At 28.6% G+C, this 19,135-nt stretch overlaps 1 protein-coding gene across 3 annotated transcripts; it reads left to right on the plus strand.

Annotated features, from left to right (window-relative positions):
- Window positions 1–1,754: 1,754 nt before the first annotated feature.
- LOC107163639 (putative cytochrome P450 6a14) lies at window positions 1,755–19,135 on the plus strand. Of its 3 annotated transcripts, XM_015511143.2 has the most exons (8): window positions 1,755–2,031; window positions 2,116–2,188; window positions 12,460–12,689; window positions 13,393–13,687; window positions 14,718–15,134; window positions 16,094–16,286; window positions 18,045–18,311; window positions 18,762–19,135. In XM_015511143.2, exons 3-8 carry the CDS (start codon window positions 12,493–12,495, stop codon window positions 18,926–18,928), a joined length of 1,536 nt encoding a protein of 511 aa, XP_015366629.1. In that variant the 5' UTR covers window positions 1,755–2,031; window positions 2,116–2,188; window positions 12,460–12,492; the 3' UTR covers window positions 18,929–19,135. The 3 variants fall into 3 exon arrangements, with proteins under 3 accessions (XP_015366629.1, XP_015366630.1, XP_015366631.1); XM_015511144.2 differs by having other exon boundaries at window positions 1,756–2,188; XM_015511145.2 differs by lacking the exons at window positions 1,755–2,031; window positions 2,116–2,188 and adding an exon at window positions 7,411–7,786.

Genomic DNA, 19,135 nt, shown 5'->3' on the forward strand with positions numbered 1-19,135 from the left:
ACCTCTTCTCAATACCATTTTTTTTATTTTTTAAACATAAAATATTTCAATGATTGCAAATTAAATTTCATTAGCACGATTCTTTTGACTATTATTACTAGTTATAATTATTGACATATCACATATGTCCATAAAAGGTAGGAACCGTTAGGTCACAATTATTACACAAATATGAATTTGGTTAACACGTCTTTTTGACGCAATGCGAAATCTTAACATCTAAAACCTATTAAGATCGCTATAGGTAAAATATGTTTTATAGATACCTACATATTAATAAATAATTTAAACATAATAATAAATAAATAATAATTAGGTAATGAAATGTCTTAAAATACCTACCTTACTTTACCTAGGTACTTACCTAACTTACTCGTGTATCAATACAACTGAAATATTATGTACCTAATAATTAACTTTCATTTACAAGTGTTTGTATGATTCAAAAGTATTAATTTTTAAGACTTGTACCAAGTTGATCCCTAGAAATAATTTAAAGTTAATCATTCACTAATTAATGTATAGAAAATTGTTTTTCTTAATATTATAGTACTTAATAATAAACCTTCAATTCCAATTTTGATATTAAATAATTGTTAATAAATATCTTATAACAAATTTTAAACCTTTTTAATTTGTTTATAAACCATTGTTGTACTTACTAGTTACTACATAATATTTTATACGAGTATGTGGCATACGTTTATATTTATGCGATTGTAAGTAAATTGTTAATGCCTTCTAGCGTTTTATAGCTTACTGAAATGTATTTATATATGATTAGTGTTTTGACAAATTTGTAAATTTAGAAAACATATGTACATATTAGATTTTTATTTTCATAACATCCTGGTATCTCTCTATAATATGTTTCTCTTTGATATACGAAAAATAAGAATGATGATCTCGTTTAAGTTTTTTTTCTGCTACGCATTAATGACGAAAATATTTAAGAAAAAATAAAAAAGCCTATAGTTTATAATATGATAGGCTGATAGACATTACTAAATAGATCTATTTAGTCATGGCTATAGGTATAGTATATGTATCTACTTCCTGCAAGCATTATAAATCGTTGTCCAAGTTCAAAGGCGTTGTCTAATTAGGGTGAGTGTGTGATTTAATTTTAACTGGCACCTACTAACTAGTACAATAGCACTTACATAGAACACACGTCGTTGGATATTATTATGATAGTAATAATGCATTGAACTCTCCATCACTATACGATCGAATAGGACCGGTTTCGAAGCATTGTTTTATTTTATTTTACCGCCACACATGGAACAATTTTTAAACAAAAGAAAATCGGACTCGTTTGACTTGTCACTTGTGGTTTGTCAGAATAAAAATTAAAAAATTAAAAAATAACATTCAACAACAGTCAACAGGCTGCTGAAGTGGTCTGATATGGCATACTTCGGATACCTGCCGCGGCATCGCAAGATCAATCTCTAATGCTTTATCACAATAATTATTACTATACCATATTTTATATAATATATACTATATACCTAGTACAGCACCACCGGGGTGAAGGACGTCCAAGGATCCAATGATAGATGCAACATTTCGTATCGTATATACATATTACGGTGTTATTATATGTATTGTACATAATATTATATATTTATATGTTGGTATATTCACCTCGACCTGATTTTCGTCACTAGCCGGTTCCAATCACAGCTCTCGCATGATTATAAGTAGGTACGTTACTATATTGATATTTTATCGCTAACTGTCGTCTTCGTTTGAATGTTCTTTATACGGTGCACAGTTGTCCGACGACCGGCGCCGCACGTCGCGCAAACATCAGCAGCCGATAATATTATAATAGTATATACCTTTACCTACGTATGTTTTTTTTTTTTTATAGTCGAATCCCGTCCGACCGCACGACAACCGCTCATGTTCTGTACCATTAAGACAAGTGCATGCCCAGTGCCCACGGTGTATAATATGTGAGCTCATGGTTGTTTTACCTCCGTATTAAAAACGAACCACGTTTATGATAATAATAATTTTCTGGTAGATATTTAAATATTTTTTGATTTTTTGATTTTAATTATTGTCGAGTTTCAAACTTATTTGTTCTGTGACGCACTTCTGTAGTGATCGACGGCAAAATCCAAAGACGACAGCTAACACATATCACGGCTCAAACTCCAACACAAAAAACACATAGGTAGTATACTTCCGATCGATTAAATTTAATATAATGTGAAACAAATATTACCGTTACAATAAAATCATCGTTCTTTAAGTCATTTTCAAATGATAAATGAGTTAAGTTACAAAATAAAATGTATAGTGAAATTAATTCTTACTAATTAAATACATGCGTTATATAAATTAAAAATAAAGTATGCTTTGAGCTATCACTCAAATTATAATTAATAAAATACTAATTATAAAAGGATCATACGTTCCTTGTCAATTTGTTCGTATTGACTAGTAGTTGGTTATGTCTTTGTATACGGTAGTCAGTAATGAAATACCTACAGAACTATAATAACTAATAAATAAAATAATAAAATATACCTATTATAATGTTGCGGTTCATTTTTGTATTTCAAAATTTTAAAAACAGTTACTTATATCAAACTTTTTTATCATACTGTAAATTATTGCCAAATAAAATTTATTTAAGGTACACGATTAATATGACTAATCAGTAATCGGCTAATAAAAATAATTTTAGAATCATTAAAAACGATTGGTAAAAAGGTTTTAATTTTAAAGATATTGTTAAGTTATACAGTTATACTTATAGTTTGAGATATTATTTCATGATTATATAATCAAATGTAAGACGTGAGTTGTTACTGTTGTTAGTAATTGTTGTACAGTGTAGTTGTTTATGATGTTTTGTTCTATAGAAGTTTCTATGGTGTTTGAATCAAATTAAAATGGAAGAGCACTATTTATTCAACTAAAAAATGTTTTTAAAAAAACGAAGTAAGCAAGTATAAATACCTCTCTACTTTATATTGTATCAAATGGGTAATGGATAGTATTAAATTTGAATTCAATGAAATATTAATGTATACAATGTGGAACAGAAAGACCTGACCAAAATTTATTTACTAATATTAATTATTTTGCAATCATCTATATATCTTAATATTATCTACATTATGTGACGCAATTTTACGTCCAACGGCCATAGTGTCTATACGGATGTTCATATGTTCTTAATAAAAAACATTAAAAAATTACTAACATAATGATTTTATAATATGCTAACGTCGATATCCTTATTTTAAATATGTACCTACCTAATTTCATTCAAACTATGAACTTCATATTTGTTTTCGGAGCATAATGACTAATGAGAAACTTACATTTAGTTACTACTCAACGCAACGAATGTTAAATAGCAGGTATATTACATATTTTTATCAATATAATACTAAATAGTACCTAATATTTCGAGATTTCACAAAAAAAATCCTTTTTCTATTAAATTTCCAATCAATTATAACAGTTATAACACTTTAACAAGTTCCCGAACTGTAAAAATTTATAAGAATAACCATACTGTAATTATACATACATATTACATAATATATACAACATATAAATATTTACCAACTCAATGTATGCAATGTGCCAGTAACCAGTCTAATATCGTTACTCGTACTTAAATAACAAACAACTCATAATTAAGAAATATAAATATATAAATACATTCTTAGGTTTAACTTAAAAATTATTAATTTCAATTATAATATTATTAAGCTATATACATGGTGATTCATCGAACATACTCCACTCCCTTTTTCTTTTTCAATAATGCAATTATTTAAAAATTGATCTTTAGATTTTTTAAATATGCTTTAAGTCCATATTTTCAAATTCTTGAACTACTTATACTATTTCTAAAAAATTTGACTTATTAAAATCAAAATTTGTTCGAGTAGATTTTGAGTTATTTAACTTTGTGTTCTAATGAAGAATGCGTTCATTATAATGAATTCAAATTGTTTTACAATATATATATAAAGACTATGGTGTTTTGAAAATCTTAGTCATTAATGTTAATCTATCAACATTAATAATTTGTAAAAATGTCCAAAGTATAATAATGCTAGTTCCAATATTAAATATATTTTATATTTTTGTGAAACCATTTGTTAGGACTATTATCATTAGTACAAACATTTTAATAACTACGAAACTACTCATCTGAATTTTGAACTATGTACATCAGCATTTTCAAATAAAATATCCACAAACTAATTTATAGTAAAAAAGGTGATGGGGGGGGGGGGGGGGGGGGGGGGTGTCTCATTTGAAAAACAGAAGTTTATATTACCGCGGGATACTCCCTTTAAGTAGGTTATGTAAAAAAATTCAATATATCGAATTAATCGTATTTGAGTACATAATTTAATAATTCCAAAAATCAAAATTTGAATAAATTCATTATTAAAGGGGAAAATGGAGAAGGATATTTGGTGAATCACCCAATATATTACTTATCAGCATATACCAGACATTATACATATATTTGAATGCGAATTATATTTTACGAGTCTAAAAATGATTAAACAAATCCCAAAATTATTCAGATGAATATAGAAAAACGAGGCATTAAAATATATACTTGTCAGTTGTCATTTCTTAGTTATTTGTGTATACTGTAATACAGTGAGTATAAAATGCTCGTTAGTGAAAGATTATAAGTTGTGATTATGTATACATCAGTCGATTCAGTCGTCTTTTGTATATTGTATGTTATGACCAAAAGTTATCTACTATAAAGATTTCCATTATATTTCAGTAAATCTAAAGTTGAGTTTTTAGTGTAATCAAGATCCATTACAAAAAAAAAAATGAATACTTATTCATTCTCTCAATTAGTTAGTCAAATCATTGAGAACGATATTTAAGCAATAATATCGATGGTTCAAGCCATATTCTTTGTGCAGAATGGATGCGAGTTGATTACGCAATGAAAATAACAATTCGAATACAATGATTTCGAACAATAGAATGTAGATATAACTAAATAATGAGATTAATTTAATCAAATGAGTTGATAAAAATTCGAAAATTTTACACAATATATAAGTGAGATGTTCAGCAATTTAAATAATGAAAAGTAGTATAAATATTATAGCATAGCATTGTACAGTAGTAAACTCGATAACTATAGTTAGTATAGGTACCTGTTAACAACACACAACTGATTATTGACCCGATTTAATATAATATGACATATACATATATACAAACAAATTACACTTCGGATAATTATTAAGTATGGCATTCAACAATTTTAACAGGTGGGTAGAGTCACTAGAGTCTATCATTATACATGAAACATTAGTTTTCGTCATCACACGCGGCGCCGTGTCAGAAGTTCGCGCTGTATAACAATGATAATATAATATTACAAAAACGGGTGCTCGACTCGTTTTTTATGCCACAATATTTTACCATCGTAAAAATAAAAACCTGTTTTCATTGATGGATACAAGCAAATGCACGTTTATACATAACTCACCGTGTATATCAATATAATAACGAAAATAATTGAATGGACAAATGTTACACTGCTGTCTGCTAGAATATTGTAAGACTTAGCAATTTATTGTAGCCTCATATGTATAAATAATAGGGGTATTAAATTATAAACGATACTGGGTAATTTAGGGCGGCCATGTAGATAAACGCGCGTTTACGACAAATCTTCCAATTCATAAAAAAATTGGCAACATTTTATAATATTATAATGCCGGGTTCCATGGACGATTAATTGTTTTAATGGTTCACTAAAATTAAGTGCTCCAATTGTGGGTTACGCAATCATGTTTAAGGAAATATTAAGCGAATTATTGATTCAATAAATGTTACATTTGTGTTTTCATAAAAAGTTACAATTCGTTTTAAAAATTAAAACATCACAATTTCAAATTTTTACAAAATTCACAAAAATTTGAAAAATTTATATTTTATTTACGTTTTTTATAGTTAAAAAATTTATGTCGTACAGTTATGATTCTAGTTATATTGTTGTTATTCAAAAACTTAGGATTTACAATATTATATATTCGTCACCACATATTTAGCATTATTTTCAAACGCGATGAAATTTAAAAATATTTATATTAATGCTATTTATAACTCAAATTATATCTACAACATTCTACGGTATTGAGTTAGTATACTTTTATTAGTACCTACCTAATATTATATGATAAAATATTTATAAAATAATATAATATTGTACAATAGGTATGTTAAAAGATTTGTTATTGGCAACAAATTGTTGAACCTACCTTATTACTAAATACTAATAGCGATATAAGTATATAATAGTAAGTAGCTATATCTTGTTGAGAAATAATATCAAATGAACAAATAAAAAGTAAATATTATATCCAGTACCAAAAAATTGCTTTTTTATTAATTTACTTTAAAAATTAAGATGAGCTTTTCGTAATATATCAATGGTCCTTGCAAAAGTATTGATCTACTAATAGTTACTCCAGTTATCAAAATGTATACTAATGAATTAGTAAAAAAATATTCATTTAATAAGTTAGACAGCACTATTTTTAGAAAAATATTTTTTTCATATCTTAGAATTTTAAATATTATAAATTGTCATTAAGAAAATTGTTTTATCTATAGTTATGACTGCTTATATTTTTAAAGTGATTCTATATTTTAAAATATAAAAAAATTATGAATACTGTGCCTCACCGGCTTCACTGAAAAAAATACCATTAATTTCTTATATTATAACATTAATATTATTATGAGATCTCTCGAACTGGAATAGATGGTACATTGATAATGACTTTTTGTGTGATACAATATTTAACGTTCTCACACCAACAACTGTAATTAATATAACATTAATAAGGATGTTGAAACATCCACATTCGGACATTCCACATTATAGTGTCAAAACTCATTACTACACAGATATGTCACAAATCTTCGTTTCTGAAGAAGTTCCTGCATCTGAATTTCATTTTTATACCATGTATTGGTAATAATAGACATCTGTTTCAAATAATTATACATAATTACTATTTAATTTGACCTTACCATCTATATTGACGTTTTTGGGCCAAGGTTTTACTATTTGAATTCTTATTAAATTACATAAATGTAAAATATTCGCAATCGTCATAGTAGTCTAAAATAAACGCAATTCATTAATTGGTTTTTTAGAACAGTGTTGGAGCCGAAGATTATTAGACACCGACTGCACACACACACACACACAGAGCACATACCTAGTAGTTATTTTTGTATTGTTTTATTCTTGTTAATTGCATTGTGAATTATTAAATAATATGTAGATAACCGCCGCTGCCGCCGCATCGGCTGCGCGATTATTATTATTTAACACGGCAGCCCAGTCAACCAGTCTATTCCAGTGTGTAACACGAAACGCAAACAGTACCTAGTCGCGAACGTGCGCTAATCGCCGTATTTTTATAATAATATAATTTTTTAATTTATATTATATTGTTTTGCGGGCGCGAATCGCCATAAATATTTTATATTAGTAGTGCGGCGCTAATCGCCAAATTTATTATTTGTTCGGCGCAAATCGTCACATATAATATTGTAATTTTTAGTATTGCGGGCGCGAATCGTCATTTTAACGTATTATATTTGTTACGGCTCAAATAGCCAAGAATTTGTATTTTCTTGTGTGCACTAATCGCCACTCTTTTGTTATTTTATAGTGTGTGTGTCAACTATTATTTATTTTAGGCATAGGTAGCAGCTGGCCAGCCGAGCACCGCCAAAATATGTGAGTTATTTTTTGTATTATTATTATCATATTGTATATTTATATTTATTGGTATAGGGGTTCATATAGCATCACCCTATATATATATATATCTTTATCTGTTGGGCCAGGAGGACCATATATTGTTATACTGTATACCGCTCTAATAGCGGCTCTATATTTATATTATATCTTGTTGGGCCAGGAGAGCTACGTATATATATTTTATATTTGTCAATTATATCAGCTCACATAGCAGCATTATATTATATTTTTACCTGTTGGGCCAGTAGGGCCGTAGATTACATATTATTCGGTTGGGCCAAGAGGGCCATATTAATATATTTTTATATTATTTGTGAATTATTAAAATTGTGTACAATACAGCAACTCATTTTTACCATACAACCTTTGTTACCATTTTTGAGTTATCACCTATATCCGTCATTAGTTTTAAGCTTACACACCCACAAATATACACATCTACACACACCACCACACACTAGCACTCTCTGGTTTTGCTCGGCGATCCTGTCCACTTCCTTTGAGTCGCTATACAGATATACACACGTACACAGGTCGGTCGGTGTGTGAGTGCAGCGTAAAGGAGTATTGCGGTACCGAGCGCATGTACTATTAATGTACGTTCTCGGCCAAAACAAACAGAATTATATATAATAATTACACGTAGTTTTTTTCTAATATTATAATTTAATAAATAATATTATAATGCATTAAATTTTAGTGGTGAAATACTGTTATGGTGTATATAAACTTCAAATTTATCCAGCTCAAGGCCGCCCCGTTAGATTACGGCTAAAATAGAAAATTGTACTGTGTAATAATTCCATTTGATTTCAATATTATAAAAAAAATACATTGGTATTCAGTAATAAATTATACAGACTAAGCTATGTTGAACGTTCGTCTCATTTCTAAATGACAATAACCCATTCACCTGAATACAAGCCGCTTTTGTATTAGATTTTTAATTAGAAAGCGACAATAAATATTCTATGGAGAGTTTGTTTTAGTTTAATATAATATATATTAACAGATTATACTGTAAGTATAGGTATGTTTGTAATCCATGATAAATTAACTAAAATGGGAACAATTGCAAATTATCCAGCACAGTTGTATCCATTGAAATTATTCAAAATTGAATACAAAATAATAAGTATTAATAGAATACCTACTTACTCAGTGAAACGCTGTATTAAAAATATCAATAGTTTTGTTTATTGTTATAATTTTCTATTCGTATGAATGCCTGATTGGTATGAATTAATTAGGATTAACGAATGTGTATATTGATTATTGTTTTCATCAATATTTTATACATAATACGTTATACTTATACGTACCTAATTAAATTATAAACGAAAATAAAAATAAATTATGAATTAATATTTCTTAGATCTTATTTTAAAAAAAAAATTGTTTGTAGCATGATTACACGTGCATCAGAATTAATCATATCTAAACACATAAATTCTTAAAACCTAAATGTTAAAATAAAAATAAATTTTAAAAAGTATTTTTTTAATCATAAAATTCTTAATTTGTTATTCGTTATTAAGCATTAAGAACTATATGAAAAAGAATGGTTGATTAAAAACGTCTTAACCTGTAGATACTATCGTTATCCGTATATTTCATCCGATCTTTAATGCTAAAAATTATAACTTCGTAAATTTTTAAATATGTTGGTTTAAAATTGACGAACATTATGAGTTAAATGGTTATTGAATTACATATTTATTTTCTTTGACAAAATGTTTAGCCAAATTGTTGAAGTCGTTCACTATTTTCTGGAAAACTACTTGGTAATTATTGAAATAACATCCATAAAGCATAAAATATATTCTTCAAATTCTAACCCTAAGGTGAGGTCTATATGATACTCCGCACTAATATCTATTTTATCTGAAAAAGTAATAACTCAATATCAGATTTACTCTATAAAACTGTGAGAAATCACATAAAATAAAGCAAGGAAGTATTAAAAATCTAAGGTTAGTTTTCGTTTTGACCCCTTTTATATTATAATATATAGTTGTGCGTGTTCGTTTGTAATAACATTAGGCACATATACATCGTTAAATATATTTTTCATCTATAGGATCTATAAAGGAATAAAAAATTCTTCACACGCTTCGTAAAAAACGTGTATACCATACCATACAGAATACAGTACATTTAACTGTAAATCAGACCTAATTAATGCGATCAATTTTAGAATGTTTCTGTTTGTATACAAAATATAAAAATACGCATTTGGAACGTTGAAGTGGGATAGCGATCAGTGGATTTCCTTTAATTTTAATTATGTTATCTTAATTCTTAACTATCAAATACCTATCTATTTTGAATATTTTACGTTTAGAAACCATTTTTAACGAATACCTAACAGAAATTCAGAAATTATATTCTTTAAATGTTAAACTGTATAACTCCTACATGTACATAAATCATCAGAAGTATAATTTTAAACAAAATACAAACTATCTATAGTTTAATATTAAGGCTGTTTATCCTATCGTCTCCACATCTACATTAGATGTTTCACATCAAAAAAAATTTTTGTTTGTTTTTATTATAAATTTAAATTCTTAATGATTTTTATTAGTTTTGTAGTTTCTTAATATTACTCATATCAACATTTTTTTTTTAAGTTGTTTTATTTTCCAAATTATTTTAACTGATTATCATTAAAAATAATCATAATCATAATGGTCCTAATTTACTCGCCTGATCTATGTTTTAACACTCACATAAATGCAATAATTAATAGAGGACTTAAAGTCCTCGGGTTCATCATACGTAATACTAAATTATTTAAATCAGTTGGATGCCATGTTCTTTATACTATACCCTTGTCTGTTCTTTTATAGAATTTGGATCTGTAGTCTGGCAACCGTATTTAGTCAAAGACCAGATACGTCTTGTACCCGCCCAAAATAAATTTCTTAACTTTATTGCCTTCAAAATGAAAATTTATCACGAAAATCATGATTATTCCAACATAAGGCAAGTTTTGAACATCCCAACAGACTTAGACTTTCTAAACTCAATTCTAAATAGTTCTTTGGACGTTCCTAATCTCCTTGTAGCCATCCCATTCAGAGTTCCTTCTCATTCTTCCAGAAACCAATCACAATTTCATGTCCCAACCCATAAGACCTCTTTATGGGCACAACCAAATTCTACATCACATGCTCAGAACTGCAAACAACCAATAATCCTTAGGCCACCAATTATACTTCTATACCTTTATAATTATACTATTTATCTATATTATAACATGTATAGTGTATACTCTGAGTTATTTATACTTTTATCTAAATTATTTATGTATTCTACCTTATACTGTACTTACGTATACCATATTTGTAATATACTATGTAAAATTGCCGTTTCGGCGTTTAATAAACAATAATAATAATAATAATAATTACTGCAATTGATATAACATTAATATTTTACATAAATATAATTTTCAAAAGTCTTATAAATAAAAATATACTCACAAACAATATGAGTCGTAATTATATTCAGGTAGCTATATAATAGTTTAATTTAGATACTGAGTGAACCGCATCAATACTTCCGATGAATGTATTGATTTTACAATGTATGTTTTTTGTGTTTATGTTTACACGATCACAATAAATCAAAATATTGTTGAGTTATTTATAGGAATAAGAAAATTAAAATTTTCACCCAGTCAACGTAAGTACTTAAATTTTGTACAAGGTTTTTCTCGTAAGTTGTTGTTATAATAGAATTTAAAAAAGTTGAGCGTAAACCCGCAATAATTTATATGAGCATCTGAAGTTATTATTATTAATTTTTAAATTATTATTTAAAACATCTAAAATTTTAAAAATTTAAAAAAAATTTTAAAAAAAAATCTCAAATTCGTCAAAATCACGAACATTTCCAACTTATTTTGAATTAGAAATTTATTTAAAAAAATGTTATTTATATATTATATAGATTTAAGATTATAGTACAAAATTCCTCGCATAACATATAATAGTAGAAAGTCTGAAATTCAGATGCTCATAAAAACTCGTAGAATCTACTATTGATATATTATCAAGCATATTGATATTATCGTTGATTATAAATACTAGTATTTAATATTTATGAAAAAATGAGGCGTCTAACAGTTATGATAGGCATTATAATATATATTTTCATGTTTCATTGAGGTCATTTTCTTTCAAAAAATATGTTTGGAACATATTAGAGTCATTAGACGATGTACAATATTTTAATTCAATATTACAATATATATTATGTATTGATTTCATTATTTAATATTATAGGGACATATTAATATTGTATGAATATTTAAATCATCAACTCCTTTCAATTTGCAGTAATAACGATAAAAGCTTACAAAACTTTAAAAAAATGTCAACTAGATCGATGCAAATACGAAAATTTCACGTAGTGCACTATTACTTATAATTGTATATATTTTTAATGACCGAGTAAAATTACTAGCAAACTTATATCATATTTTAAATGTAAATATCTCAAAACCGTGAATTTAACTATTTGCTCTAGATGTGAAATACGATGTCTGCATCAATTATAATTAGTACTTGATAGTATTATGAAATATACTTTATCAACTATTATACATAATATACGACATTATTTGTATGCTTTAATTTTAGAATCAAAAGCACGAATCACCAATATAGAGGATAATGTTCCCAGCAGCCATCATAATCGTGGTATGTTGTACGGCAGTGGTACTATTCTTGTACAAGTATACGACATCCACGTACAAGTATTGGAATACGAAGTCGGTGACGTTTGCCACACCCGTACCACTATTCGGCAATATCAAAGACCATGTGATGCTAAAGATGACCCAGGGCGAATGCTTGAAAAATATTTACAAGTATGTAAATTATTGTATAATGCACGGCTTACTGTGCACAAGGCACAACCGTTGTAACACAAGTATGACGTTCGGTTCTGTCACCCAAGGAAATACTTATTTAAGGCTAATGATAAGTATGGCAGATAACTGCAGATTCTATATATTATTATTTAATAATGATGATTTTATACATAAACTGAAAACTGCAGAATACTTTCAGTATTTGAATCTGCCGATGACTTTTATACGGACAATCCAACATTATTAGCGTACCTAATATAGATATTCTTACTAGAAATTAATAACTTAATATTTTGTTTTCTACCTCAAACGTTTAAGTTACATGAAAATTATATTTTTTACTTTTTAGCTTAGTTATATACGAAATAAAATGTTAGCCATTATAGGTCATACCATACAATTCCATCATAATCATAAACAAATGTTTATCTTCCATCCAGTTATAATTTCAAACAAATATGGTAAAAATAAAGTCTTATGTGACCGGTATGAACACGTGCGGTAAGTCATAGGAAACCTATACAAATATTAAATACCATACCATATTAGAATATTACTTAAAAGTTAACAGTTATGAGTTATACGATATTATACTACATAATACCTATAAGGCTATAACGATACAATATGATACATACCTGTCTACAACCTATAGGCTATAATGGTCATTGATCAAGAATATTGCGGTGATATGTTACAGTGATTATCCTCGTGAAAAGTTTGTGGGCATGTACCAGTTACAGACGCCGACGCTGCTACTCCGCGATCCAGAAGTTATTCGGTTGTTTCTGGTGAAGAGCTTCGCACATTTCACGGACAGAGGATTCTTGTATGACGGTCACAGGGAACCGTTGACCAAACATTTAGTCAATTTAGAGGGTGATACGTGGAAGATTCTCCGACAAAAGCTCACGCCCACGTTCAGCTCTGGTAAAATCAAAAATATGTTAGGACTGTTACAAGGCTGCGGGGTGCAACTTATTGAGTACATGGATGTAAGTAGTGGTGGTAGAAGTGTAGATCTTATATTCAATAGGTATTATTTTTTTTTTTAAACCACAGTCATTTTTTTCAAAAAAGAAATCCGCTAATAATTGAATTATTATAACGATATTTTATGTACCCGTAGTATCCTATAGTAATTGTATACATTATTAGTATTTTATGTAAACTGATAAAAATAGTATAAGTATACGTATACCTAAAAAAATACTGAAGTTCATCACAGGAACAACACCACCTCCTGGCACTTACATTATATACCTAATAAATCAATTAAATCATTATATGATGCGTATTCCAATCTCTCTATACAGGGTGATTCTTTTATCATTGAACACTCATTATTTAAAAAAGTATTTACTTTTTTCAAAATATTTTTTCACATAGTTTCAAGTTGTTAAAAACCAACGTTTTTATTAAAAAATTATATTTTTAAATATTTTTTATCCTTATAATTTTTTAAGTTTTTTACTTATTTGAATGACAACATAGAGTTTTAATTTCATATTACAAAGCAGAATATTTTTCTTAGTATTTTGATTCATAAAAATCGAATTTAGGACGAGTAGTTTATGAGTTATAAGCATTTAAAGTTTAGATTGGCAGAGTGGAGTGGTACGCGGGGTTACCCCGCAAAATGTTTGTCCACTACTCCGCTGGTCTAAACTTTAAATACTTATAACTCATAAACTGCTCGTCTTAAATTCGATTTTTATGAATCAAAATACTTAGAAAAATATTCTGCTTTGGAATATGAAATTAAAACTCTATATGTTGTCATTCAAAAAAGTAAAAAACTTAAAAAATGATAAGGATAAAAAATATTTTAAAATATCATTTTTTAATAAAAACGTTGGTTTTTTAACTACTTGAAACTATATAAAATAATATTTTAAAAAACATTAATCATTTTTGAAATAATGAGTGTTCAATGTTAAAAGAATCGCCTGGTATATAACACCAAATAGCAAATTCCAAAATTATTTAATAAGCTCCGTTTAATGTTTTATTGTTCATATGCAGGCAACCATCGAGTCTGGAAAGACGGAATTCGAAATTCGTGACCTAACAGCCAAATTCACTACAGACGTGATTGGCACGTGTGCGTTCGGACTGGAATGCAATTCACTGAAAGACTCGCAATCCGAATTCAGACGAATGGGATGTGCGGTGCTCAATTCTTCCACGTCTTTAGCGTTGGCTAAAATGATCCGAGTGTTCTTCCCAAAAATTTTCAAGGCGTTGAAATTGCGTACGTTCCCGGCCGAAGTGCAACAGTTCTTCATGGGCATTGTAAAGCAGACAATCGACTTCCGGAACACCAACCCAGTGCGTCGGAACGACTTCATACAGCTGTTGCTTGAGATTAAAAGCCAAAATCACCTTCAAGAAAACGCGGTTAATTCCATTGAACTGACTGAGGAGTTGATCGCCGCTCAAGTAAATACATAAAACCTATTCATAATATACAAGGTCCACAGATCACAATAAGGTTCCTCATAAAGTCATAAGTTGTGATAAGTTTAAGCTAACCATTAAAGCAGTTCAAAAATATCAAAGATACGTATTATTTTTGTATAAGCATTTAAATTTCAAATATAGACGAAATTATGCATATTAAAACGGATAATAACAATTAACAATTTATTTTAGTTATTTTTGTTGCAATTTAAAAATAATATTATTATTGGGTTGTTGAAACTTTAAAATGTATAATTATGTTTTATGCACACAATGGTGTTTTCATATGCAAAGTTTTCAGCAAAAGTTATTCAATCTTATTGTATTACCAATAGTAAGATAAAATACTTTAAAAGCAATAATATCATTAAATATATTTAGTTATATAGGTTGACAAATCGTCTACATTCAAAATCGTTTTTCGTATACAATTATTTTATAATTTTGAACTCAAATTGAACACATCCGTAGAGGAATAGTGACCCACTCTAAACTTAATATACATAGCGATACGCTGGTAGTCACCCACTTCCTGTCCACCTTTTTTTTATAGTTTTTTGTAAACAACTGTAACTTTTTTTTTATATATGCCTCCTCATATCATTATCCACACAAATTAATTACTATTAATAGTTGAAATTTGATAAATACAATATTCTTACACAAATTGTCCTGTTTAATCTATTTAGGTTAATAATAATTATCAACTCACGTTTGTGTATTATTTCTTATATTACAAAATATGTAATATTCATGATAAATATGAACATATTTTTAAAACATTATCGAACATAGATTATGGTAGATTATGCGAATTTGATTACCAATTTTTTTTAAATGCAAAATTCAAACAATTCCCTATGATACAACTAAATCATCGTCTATTATAATGCAATGATAATATCATACAAATACTTACTCAAACTTGGATTTCAAAGGTGTTCGTGTTCTTCTTGGCCGGCTTTGAGACCTCGTCCACAACACTGAGTTTTTGCTTGCATGAGATGGCTGTCAATCAAGACATTCAAAACAGGGTGTACGACGAAATCAACGAAACAGCCAATAGGTATGGGCTGCCGTTCTCTTATGAAGCAATCTCGTCAATGAACTACTTAGAACAATGTCTGAAAGGCAAGTAATCACATTGCGCTTGACCGTCGTTTTTCACAAATCGTACACGCGTTTCATACTAATATACCTAAGTTGTAATATGCAAATATGTAATGCAATACTTATAGTTATAAATACGTAGTATAAGCAGTAAACCACAATCGGGCATAATACTTAGGCTGCTTATTTCACCAGTACGCGTGAGTAATCAGTCAGTGGTGTAATATGATTATAATATATTTGTTCGAGTGTGTATGGGGAGGGGGTGATAAATATCACCCAAAATATTTTTTGTATGTGTGCGTTTAGGATTTAAGTGCCCTCAATATAATTATTGCAGTTTTATGAAAATCTCTTTAACTAATAATTATGGTCTGAAACTCTGAACCAAATCATGTGACAACTATTTATCATTTTAGATTACTTTTATACGGATCAGAGTATAATATAGACAATACAGTGAAACCTCTAAATACTGGACACTATATATCAGTATTTGAAATTATAAATACTATAAAATCTTAAAATTCAGAGGGCTTAGGTTGTAGAAAGTTAATTTTTAGTATGTTCATAAAAAAAAAAAACGCCCCTCGAAAATTCAGAGGTACCTATCAGTTATTCGAAGAAGTTTCACTGTGTTGTACTAATGTTTAATACACTAATGGAGATGTGTGTTATAGTTATATAGGAAAGAATTATAGGGGTGATACGACAGTATGATACCCATATCTCCCACGTATAATATTACACTACAACTACAATGATAATCATCATAATATTATATATGTTATATTATATTAATATTATATATTTATTGTTTCTATATTGTAATACGTATATATATATAATCGCCACGTGGATCCTTACGATTTCCGATTTCTGCATTATCACTTTAAAAGCTCCCAGGTCTGGGCGTTAGCAATCCAATCACTTTATTTTACTAAATAATACCCGTAAACCGAACAGTTGGATTTTATTCGTTTAAAACACTTTTGATAATAGGTACATAATATTATGACATAAAACAGGAATGGAAAATAATTTGAACGCAACGAGCCACGAAAAATATATATTATAATATAGCCAAAATAATATATATGTAATAAAAATATTTAAATTTTTTGCGTGCCATGGATTTGCCATCCCTTTATGCCATCAAGCATTATAATATTTCCAATATTGGGAATAATTTATTTATATAAACTCACCTATGACTTTACGTAATTGAATAAATTAATGTATTTATTACATTCAGAAAAGGGGACAATCCATTAAATTGTATTATTCATGAGTCATGACAAATTGGTTTTATTATAATTTAAAACTAACCCTGGATTCTATATTCAGACAACAAATTTATAATCTACTTTCCTGGTTAAAATGTGGACTATTCTACACAAGTTATTCAGATTTTTATATGTTGCTTACCCAAATGCATAGGTGTATTGGCTCGGCTGTTAGGGGTTATAGTTGTTAGGGCAACCCCCTGAATTTTTAATTATATACCTACGCCACAACCCGGATAATGTACTCTCTAAATTCTAGTAAGTCTGACTCTATAAGTCCAGCAACAAATAAACACCATACATCGTTCTCTTATAAAGCACAATATATGCGTCAATAATAATAATATTATTATAACGAACATAAATCGTCGATATTTGTGTAATTTTCCGAGTGTTTTTTTGTTGATTTTTCGGTGAATTCATTGCAAACATTACATCAACGCCTCGCAATACATAATATGGTCCCCCGGAACCTAACTATTACGTACCGTAGAAACGATGAGAAAATATCCACCAGTACAGGCTTTATCCCGGGTGTGCACCAAACAATTCAAAGTTCCCGGCACAAACTTGGACCTGGACGTGGGCACGGCCGTTTTGATACCAGTGTACGCGATACATCACGACCCACAGTACTATCCAGAACCAGACACGTTTGATCCAGACCGATTCGCTAAAGACGGCGACGGCGGCGGTGGCGACAATGGGAGACCAGCCGGAGTTTATTTGCCGTTTGGCGATGGCCCTAGAATATGTATAGGTATGTTTTTCAAAACAAATTAACCAGCAAATTTTGATTTATAGATTAGTTGATTTTACGTAAAACGTTATTTTACCGATTTTTTTTATAATTAATGGTATTTATTAATACATACCCAAATTGATTAACAAAGATCTTTATGAGGAATATTATATTCAATTTTCAAGTCCGATATGTTACATTTAATAATATTATGATAAACTACAAAATAATGCAAAACAACTTACTTAATTTTAGTCAATACTCATTTTCGTGAGTTTGGCAATTTATCAAGGGAAACTGAAAAAAAAAAAACTAAAACTGTCTATAAATAAATATAAAAAATATTGCCTAAATATTTATATCATCGATTATAGTGAATAAATATATTATGGATTTATAAAACAATTTGCCTGTACCAAAAAATTAGACAGCCGGTAAGTTGTGTATTTATGTTGTTTTTTTTGACAGGTATGCGTTTTGCCATGTTAGAAATGAAACTGGCGTTGGCCCAGTTCCTGCACAGCTATTTGGTGACTCTGAGCGACAAATCCTGTACACGCATCGAGTTCGAACCGGCGTCATTCTTATCATGCCCGAAAGGCGGTATATGGTTGAACGTCAATAAACGTCAATAAACCATAAGACGACATCACACAGACCGTGGTTTTTGTGTAGGTATGACAAATGACAATGCCATCATACAACGTGTAATTTGAATCATGATATTATTTAGGAATAATATTGAACTCTTTATTTTTGTTTTGTACGATTTTACATGTAAGAAATAATTTCTTTTATTATGTTGTTTTGTTTTATTAAATAAAAGATATTTTTGTACTGCA

Source organism: Diuraphis noxia, unplaced genomic scaffold (assembly GCF_037042655.1).
Source record: "Diuraphis noxia isolate RWA-SAM2 unplaced genomic scaffold, SU_Dnox_SAM2 contig0003, whole genome shotgun sequence".
NCBI lineage: Eukaryota > Metazoa > Arthropoda > Insecta > Hemiptera > Aphididae > Diuraphis > Diuraphis noxia.